At 34.4% G+C, this 9,930-nt stretch overlaps 1 protein-coding gene across 1 annotated transcript in view; it reads left to right on the forward strand.

Moving 5' to 3' along the window:
- The window catches only part of slc17a6b (solute carrier family 17 member 6b), a 14,569-nt gene extending 4,910 nt beyond the window's left edge, over positions 1 to 9,659 (forward strand). The window contains exons 5-12 of the mRNA XM_046841061.1: positions 703 to 790; positions 1,853 to 1,939; positions 2,326 to 2,468; positions 3,306 to 3,455; positions 4,177 to 4,309; positions 4,443 to 4,553; positions 5,815 to 5,942; positions 6,959 to 9,659. Coding sequence (XP_046697017.1) covers positions 703 to 790; positions 1,853 to 1,939; positions 2,326 to 2,468; positions 3,306 to 3,455; positions 4,177 to 4,309; positions 4,443 to 4,553; positions 5,815 to 5,942; positions 6,959 to 7,300 — 1,182 coding nt within the window. The 3' untranslated portion in view covers positions 7,301 to 9,659. The remainder of the gene's footprint in view (positions 1 to 702; positions 791 to 1,852; positions 1,940 to 2,325; positions 2,469 to 3,305; positions 3,456 to 4,176; positions 4,310 to 4,442; positions 4,554 to 5,814; positions 5,943 to 6,958) is intronic.
- Positions 9,660 to 9,930: the final 271 nt, after the last annotated feature.

A 9,930-nucleotide genomic window follows, 5' to 3' on the forward strand; every position in this document is an offset into this window, starting at 1 on the left:
CTTCAAAAATATTAAACACTGTGCAGCTGCAGTGGAAACAATCATTTACAGAAAACAAAAACAAAAGTAAGTGTTCCTGTATGGTAACAATGAAAAGTGCATGAGTTATTTACTTTCTTATTTTTGCTATAATGAAGGATTTCAATAATTCTGGAGCTAACTCTATATACTGTTGCAACTTATAAATTTAACGCAATGCTTTTGGTAGAAAAATGTAGTGCTTCTACGGAGTTCTTAAAACTGAGGGATATTAAAACCTGATAGCAATTAGTTAAAGTCTGTCAATAGTGTGTATTGATCTTAGAGATCTTACTGATCTCAGTGCTTCTTTTAGTTGCAGTTCGTTCATACCATGACTTTAATTCATGTACTGGGCTGCCTTCTGTCTGATATTTAAAATAATGAAATATATTAGCCATAGTTATAAAGCATGTTAATACATGGTAAAACTAATATTCATATAAGGACCAGAAGATAACAATAATACAGAACTGACAGAAGAGTGATAATGAATATTTTACTATTGCTGGTTCCAGTATAAATGCTGATGCTTTTGGTGTAAGTTTTGTTAAGATTACTTTCAAATACAATCATTTTTAAACAACTATGGTGTGATGTGAAAGATTTAGTTTTACTTTGAAACAATGGACACCTTTAAATTGATATAATTAGTATAATTAGTATAATATGATTTTGTGATAGGGAGTGACATACCCAGCATGCCATGGGATTTGGAGTAAATGGGCCCCACCTCTGGAGAGGAGTCGCTTGGCCACCACCTCCTTTTGTGGTAAGCAAAAACAAATTCATGTGAGCAATAACAAATGTACTATTTTTGCTTGTTGTAATTAATTTGATTAAATAGGTTAGATTTCCTAACAATCAGTGTTTATCATAGCTCACATTTACAATAGCTTCTTATAGAATCTCTGTTCCTCATATGTCATTCTCTTAAAAGTGGAGACAAATTAAGTTTTAAGAATGCTTCTATTTCTTTGCTATCAGCTGTCATGATGAATATTAGGTGAATGTTTGATTTAGCATGCTTTAGTAGTTTGTCCTTCTGGGGCATCCTTTCTTGCCCTTTTTGAAAGATGTATATAGAACCATGAACTAGAAATGCAAATGCATTTAAATAGTTTCATATTAAGTGCTACTTAAATTAAATCATTAATGGATGGCACAGTGGTGCTGTGCATTGCATTGCAGTTTGACAGCTTCAGGGACTTTGATTATATGAAGTGTGTTTCCTTTGGGTTCTCATTGGTTTCCTCTGACCTTAGTAAAACATGCTTATAGATGCTATAATAAAATTGTGAGTGCATGTTTGTGCATGGTGCAATGCAATTGACTCGCACCCAATCAAGGTGTAGTCCTGTTGATTTCCTGAAAAAGATACTGAAGACGAATGAAGTCATTTACTTACATTTTAACAAATTTATTAAAAAAAGAAAAACAGTACATATCTACCATGCATAATAATGCTTTTGTTGTACACACCATTGAAACCTGATTATAGTTATATTCATATTATCATGTAATATTCAGTTATTCATCTCAAGATATATTATTCAATAATTACATTGAAACTAATAGGAAAGCCATATGATTATAAAAGTGAGGAAGTAGGTCTGTCTTCTGCCTATGCCAAACCTGGACCAACACCACAGAAGAATGCTCCTTTTCTGATCATGTTACCATGCTCAGTGCAGCTTAGGAGAAGCTCAGTGGGAACTGGTTTTACTGAAATCAAACCCATTTTTCATTTATACAAAGCCATTGTATATAGGGGACTATTTTTATCCCAGCTATGTTTTACACCTATGTGTTTGACACCCCATTCTTCACATAGGATCCTATGCTGGTGCAGTTGTAGCCATGCCTCTGGCTGGGATCCTGGTGCAGTATACTGGCTGGTCCTCTGTCTTCTATGTTTATGGTAAGTTTAATGATTTCACAAAAGATGATTTTTCATTGTCTGTATATATATATATATATATATATATATATATATATATATATATATATATATATATATATATATATATACATGAAAATTAAGTTTACTTATATATGCATAGACTTTAAGTAAATTGAATATTGTGTCTGTCTATGTAAAGTCAGAGGTTTGCTGAGCTGCAACCATAGTATGGATTATTATTTAACACTGTATTGATTTTTTCTCCAGTGTTACCATGGGTCTGTCCTCATGCTGACACTCAATGTGCCAATCATAAGAACTCATTCAACCTTTCAGAAAGCATAACAATAATTAATAACTGATATTGGTTCTCTCTTTTGTTTTCCTCATGCCTTTTGCTTCAGGGAGTTTTGGCCTTGTGTGGTACATGTTCTGGATCTTGGTGTCCTATGAGAGTCCTGCTGAGCATCCTACAATTACAGATGAGGAACGTTGCTACATTGAGGAAAGCATTGGAGAGAGTGCCAAGCTGCTAGGACCTTCTGAGGTGAGGGACATTATGATGATTAATTGATACTATACATCATGTTTTTTAAAATGCTAAAAAAAAAATGTAATTGTTTATATATTTCCTCAACAGCAGAACTGATAGAATGGTGATTAATCTTGTTTAACAAAGTATATTTTTAATCCCAAAAAAGAAAGCTCTGGTGCTTTTTAACCTGCTTTTTAAATTGACATGGAGCCAAAGTGATTTAAGCCTTAAAAAAGTTCATGCTTTCCACAAACCAATGTTTGTAAAGAATATCAGAGAGTAAATCCTTCAGTCATTAGTGATTTTGATGTTTCATCCCCTGCGTCTCTGTCCTTTACAACACTTGGAATCCCATTTACTCATCATCATGAGAATGTGTTCCCTAAGCTTACTTTAAACCTCAAGGGTTTGAATTGTACTAAAGGAAATTGAAACTTAAATGACACTCAGTTTTAAGTTAAAATCTTTATCTATTTCAGTATAGTTGTAATTTAGTAGTTTAATAAATTTTACTAATATTTTGACTTTGACACATGGTTTGGCCATAAACAATCATACAAGCCAATGATGCACTCTTTAATATGTCCCGAATACACATCTAATAAATTTTAAAATGAAGTTTAAACTACCATAGACTCTTTCTTAATGTCACCCTCTCCCACAGGGTAGAAGGTCAAGAGACAAACAAATATTGACTATGTCTTAGCAAAGGTCCATTGTAAATTGTTTTTAGCAGTGAATGCAGGATATAGGTTTAAAATGAAGTAAATATCATTAAAATTTCTAGAGGTAGAAATATGTCCAATGTTTAATCAATCTTTCATCACTGTGCAACATTTCTAATTTCAGAAATTTAAGACACCATGGAGGAAATTCTTCACCTCAATGCCTGTCTATGCAATTATTGTGGCCAACTTCTGCAGAAGCTGGACCTTCTACCTGCTGCTCATCAGCCAACCGGCGTATTTTGAAGAAGTATTTGGCTTTGAGATCAGTAAAGTAAGAGCTGCTGATGTTTTTATATTTTTGTGTGTATTTACAGGATGAGGAACCTTCAACTAGATTCTTTTATACTCAAGTGTTTGTGGTCAAAATTAGTTAACAAAGCTGTGACCTTCAACATTCCCGAAGGTGCAAGCTGGTTTAATGAATTATTCATTAGTGCTTTGTCACCAAAGACAGCATTTGCATCTCATTTATTTATCTTTGCTTTGTCCCCCCCCAAAAGAATCCACCTAAAGCGTGAACAGTAATTAATGTCATTACACTGATCTCTTGTTGATATGATGGTGGTGATGCATTGCAGATTACAACATTGGTTTTAAATTGTAATACTTCATTTGTGTTTTAATTGAACTCAGATTGGATATCCAAGAAAAATAGTTTACCCATTTTTAATGTTTGATAAAGACATTTTAGCTCATTGACTGATATTTTTTGTTATATTATATATAATATTATATTTATATTACAGTTATTTTGACATTACAACAAGTACGTTTACATTATGTAGTAGGTCAAATTAAAAATCTGAAACAAAAAATTATTAAAATTTGTTTACAATAAATCTATTTATTTATTCATTCCCATGCATGTTAAAAAAGATAAAAAGATACGATATATAGATTAAAATACATTTCAATAATATCTAGATTGTTCTTGCAAAATAAATTTTACTTCCCTTAAAAGTTTATTTAGAAGAAAATGGTTAATTTTTCAGGTTGGCATGCTGTCAGCCCTTCCTCATCTAGTGATGACTATTATCGTGCCCATAGGAGGGCAGCTAGCGGATTACCTGCGCAGCAAGAACCTCATGTCTACCACCAATGTCAGAAAGATCATGAATTGTGGAGGTTTGTATCATCACTACACTTGCTACGCTACACTTGCACTAACACTAACACTACACTACAGAACATTTGACCATTTATGTTATTCAAGCTACCCTTATTGCTATTATTAAAAAAAGAATTATTCTGTTTTTAGGCTTTGGTATGGAAGCTACTTTGCTGCTAATAGTAGGCTACTCTCACAGTAAAGGCATGGCCATCTCATTCCTAGTACTAGCTGTGGGCTTCAGTGGATTTGCTATATCAGGTGAGTCAATTTCCGAGATTATTTAAGTTATGTTAGTTATTACTATTAATGTTAGTCCTAATTTATGCAAATTATTATTAATTATTAATTGTTATTAATGATACATAATTTATTGATTTTATTTTTAATAAGACTTTGTTTGACAAAAAAAAGGAAGCTGAAATCTCTGTAGAAAGAAGTTAGATTTTGTACACTTTACAATTTCTGTGTGGTGTTGAATAGACAGAACACCACATTGATTTTATGCAAAGTATTTACAGTAAGCTTATATGGAAATAAAATTAGTTTCCTCAAGTTGGTTCTCAGAGAAATTTTGATTCACAGCTAAACAAACACAAAAATTTTAAGGCTAATTCAATATTTAGGGCTTCATTTCAGTACAGTGTTCTCTCAGTGTTCTTGGTCAATTCTTTGCAGCTGGAGACGAGAGTGTATTTCGACTGCGCCCTTTAAATAATTCATCCTCTCTTTCCCCCGAGAGCTGGCTTACTGCCTGCACAGGCAGACACAACCCACTGAGCGGGAGGTGGGGGAGCTCCTCTGCTCCACAAGATGGCTGCACAATCTATTTTTAGTCAAATTTTTTTAGCAGAATGTCAGAGATACTGAAAAATCCACAGTGGATGAGGGAAGAAATGCAGTATATTGATGCACTATGCACTTTCTTTTACTTCAGCACAGTGAATTTAGCACAGAATGACATTAATAACTTGTCGTAACCTTTCAGTCCTTCTCTAATTAGTTTTTCCCTGTGCCTTGAAATTAATAATTCACTGTGTTGGAAAATGAAATGAACAGAGGAGAGTGACCCAGCAGTGTTCCCTGGTATATGGCAGAAATCTACTAGGCAGAAAATAGACCAATAAATTAGACTGGCTATTAGACATCTGTACAGTAATTATTATCTAATATCTACTTATATTATTTATATTAATGTGCTACTGTATAAACTCTAGACATCTCACTGGCCACAATTGGCTGTCATGTTTTGCTTCATACTGGTAGCATACTGTACCATTTCTCAATGCTGAAACTACAGCACTCACTGTGGTTATGCATTTCTACATAATCTGATGCAGTTAGTGCAACATTGATGTGTAAATTACAAGAAGGATATTAAAAAAGACATTGAAATAATGCCACTGAGAGAAAGAGGATACAAACATGAATACAATTAAAAAATGCTTTTAAACAATAGGACAATCATAAATCAAGTCCTAATCTTACTTAATTGCAAAGGTTTGTTTTACCTTTTCTTTAGGCTTCAATGTCAATCACTTAGACATTGCTCCACGTTATGCCAGTATTCTAATGGGCATCTCAAACGGAGTGGGGACCCTGTCTGGAATGGTGTGCCCACTGATTGTTGGTGCTATGACCAAACATAAGGTAGGAACACCTTTAAAAAAATCAATGGGGCTAAAATATGTGATTTTTGCTCTGTGACCAGTAGTTTCTTACATTGTTTTTGCACATGTATAATGTACACATTGTTGTGTAGGTTTATAATGTGTTTTATTTTATTGATAAAGGGAAAACTTCACCCAGATATGTTTTAATTTGATTGTATTGAAAGATTTGTGAAATGTTTAGTGGTTGTGTGCTGTGCTGACAAAATTGTTATTGTTAGAGGAGTTACAATGGTATTTAATGGGAGGAGGAAAAAAATACAAATATTCTGATGAAAACTGTCAGGGTTGCTGTTAGTGCCTAAAAATGAACAATGCTTGTTTTCCAATGAATCATATAATAAAAAGTTTATCGAATAAGTAGTGAAGGGGACCAGCTACAGTATACCAGCTAGTGTCCAAAATGTCTAGCTATACAGCACAGTTGTTCTGAATGACACTCAGGTAGTTACTGGTCAACGGGAAGATAAGCACCGTGGTGTTGATGGTGGTAATAGAATAACTGTTTTGCTGATTTGTTTGCACAGAGTGTACAGATAAGTAGATTGAAGAGCTTGACAGACTCAAGGACTATAGCAATGCAGGATCATTTTAAGAGATAAAACTGAACCCCACTGGTGCCACTATTAGCAGATAGTCAAATAAAATTGTGAAAATTGTGATGTAAAAGTACATGTGATTGAAATGTTGATAAATATGTTAATGAAAGACAGAGTCAAACAGAATAACATTACAATATAAAACCTGGGCATCATCAAAGATAATATATTAATTATAATAAATCTTGCAGGTTATTCAGGGTTTTTGATTTAGGAGAGCAAAATCTTAAGGAGGCAATAAAACATGTTTGTATGCATAGACACATGCAGTGTATTTGCCAGATTTGCAACTCCTTCCAGTTACTTTTACATCATTCATAATCTCTAGACAATTATTGGTTGAAATGCATGGACCCTGTTTAAATTAAGTAAAATCAGCCTCATTTCTTCTCTTTAGACCAGAGAAGAGTGGCAATACGTGTTTCTCATTGCCTCAATGGTACATTACGGCGGTGTGATCTTCTACGGCCTCTTTGCATCGGGTGAGAAACAGCCATGGGCTGATCCAGAGCAGACAAGTGAAGAGAAATGTGGCATAATTGATGAGGATGAGCTAGCTGAGGAAACCGGAGACATCACACAAAACTACGGAGCTCTGGGAGCCCCAGCTAAAAGCTACGGAGCCACCTCACAAATGAATGGAGGATGGCCTGATGGATGGGAGAAAAGAGAAGAATATGTACAAGAGGGAGCAGAAGAGGGAGGGTATGGATACAGACAGGCCAGGGAGTACTCCTAGACAACACACACAGCCACACAGACAAAGCACATAAACACAATCACATGCACACATTTACATGGTAGACGTATTTTGTAGTGATTGTGAGTTATAAAAAAAAAAGTGCAAATTTAATTATAAAGATGTAAAATAATATACATTGTTGTATGTTTGCACAAAGGAAAAAAATCTAATATATAATAATTTAAACTGTTAAAATAGATGAAATACATATACTTAAATAAAATTATAGAAAGATGTAATACATATCAAAATTGGCAGATTGTAACTGTAAATTGTCTATGTAAAAAAAAAAAAAGAAAAACGAGTGAATATATTTCAAGCGCAATCTTGTGTAATGTTGTGAAAATAATATTTGCACCTCAACATTCTATCGGATTAGTTTAGTTGCAGGTGTTGAGAACCACCACACCTCATAATGGCTCGAATAAGAAATGCACATAGAGCCAAACCAGCGACAGAAAACCCTGTAACCTGAACAAATACACTGGTTTTCTCTGTTTCTTTTGCTGATTGCACTTCAAGAATCATACTTTGTCACTGCACAAATCCACGAGCCTGTTTTTTCCATGATGTGTTACTCTTTCATTGTAGATGGAGTTTTTTCTAGGAGACTTAAGGGGATTTGGGTCTTTGACACTGTATTTATGAGCACAGCGTTAAAAAAACAAAACAAAAAAAAACAAAGAATGAAAGGAAAAAAAATCATGGTGTCTTTGCCTGGTTTGGAACAATTTTTTTCCAGATGTTTTCAGGCTAAAAAAATTTTGTGAAGCATTCAGGACTTTCTGTGTGTATTACAGAGGTTTGTAAAGCAGAAGCAAAACTGTAACTGTAAAACAGAAAAAAAAAAAGTGTGAGGTCTCTAGGATGATGTAGTTGGCCACACCTTATAAAGCCTACTAAGCCTTTATCCATTAGCTAGTTTGATGTCCAGTGATAGCACAGCCATTCACTGCCAGAAGAGCACATGAGCACGATTAGTCATGCTTTTATTACATAATTATAGGTTAACTCATTTAGACAATTGTAAACAAGATATGTCCATTTATGTTTATTAGGTCACATATTAAGAAAATGACTCATTTTCCTAAAAGCATCCTCGCACAATGGTGTATAGTGTATAGCATCACACTGTACCCCAATTAATTGAAGGGGATGCTATGATTTTGCACATGCTGCAGTCTTGTGTTATGCTCTCAGATTGTTGACTTCCATACAATGGGGATACTCAGATTAGTGATGAATAATAATACAACCATTGTGAAAGAGTGTCCAAGACCCAATCCTTGAGTCCCTACTGTTTATTGGAATCCTAGTCTTAACACCATGCCATCTTGATGTCTGTGAATTGTAGATGCATGGATGAGAACATTGTTTTTAGCTGTAATTCTTTCAAATCCAATTCCCTGTTTTTCCGTTAAGTTACTAATGGGTTGATTTCTTTGCACAGTTAACCAAAGGTAATGTGTAGAGTCGGGTTTTAGCGGGGTCAGATATAAGGGAGGGGGAAATCCTATTATAATAAAGATTAAAAAACAGCTACCTACTTTATAAACAGGCTACTTCAGCCTAGAGTAGGTTCTAAACATATTCAATGTACAAAGCAATAAATCCATGGTAACAGTTAATGTTTATCCAGTATGAACAAAAAAGAAAAAAATGTATGTAAAACATTAGCACATTTAATTGTAGTGACTTTTTTTTTTTTTGTGATGACAATTTAAAAAGATCAAATATAAACTTATTGTTAAAACATGTATAAAACAATATAAATAGATTTAGCAGGAGTCCAGTGCAAAACTCTTTGACTTTTTAATAAGGAGTGTTTGTGTTGGACCCACTCACCAGAAGAGAATGATTCTTACGTGCCACCTGCATAGAGTTCCTGAGTGACACTCTCACTGCGGTTCTCAGTCCTGTGGGTGTACACACCTCTGTAGTTGTCCTGTGTGGTTGCCAGTGGTTGCATTTTTGCAAGTATGTTGCTGTCAGATGTTTTCCTCCCTCCCTTCCTCCCCCCCTTCCCCAGTCCCTTTTGTCTTTACTTGACTTCCCTTTTGTTTTTTTGGTCTGTGTTGTCAGTGGCTTGAGATTTTCTCCTCTTATCCTACTTCCTCTTGTAAAACCCAATACTGCTGCAATATTCAACAACAAAATGGGTTGTTTGTAAAGGTATTCAGAAATGCACAAATATTACAGTTATTAGCAAAAACATTATGGTACCATATTTCTGTTTTGTGCCTCAGAGTAAAGTGTGGCTTCTTTTGCTGTGTTACTTGTAAATCGAGAGGTTTGTTGATGTCAAAATGAAATGCTCTATATATCCTTTTTTATATAAAACTATTACAAAATTTTATATCAGTGTCTGCTTCTAATTTCCAATGGTTCTTCATTCTACAGGTACAAAACTCTATACATTACACATTTGATCATTCACTTATTCATCTATCATCAGTAACCAATTTGTCCTGGTTATGGCCACAGAGTATCCTGAGGACACTTCCTGAATGGTACTCCAGTCCATCAAATATTGTCCAGTACACACCTTCCCACCTAGGTGCAGTTCAGGGTGGCATTTTTTATCTACTGGCATTTTTGAGAACGTGGAAAATAGTCCAGAGGAAACA

The sequence above is a fragment of the Silurus meridionalis genome, chromosome 26 (assembly GCF_014805685.1).
Source record: "Silurus meridionalis isolate SWU-2019-XX chromosome 26, ASM1480568v1, whole genome shotgun sequence".
Taxonomy (NCBI): Eukaryota; Metazoa; Chordata; class Actinopteri; order Siluriformes; family Siluridae; genus Silurus; species Silurus meridionalis.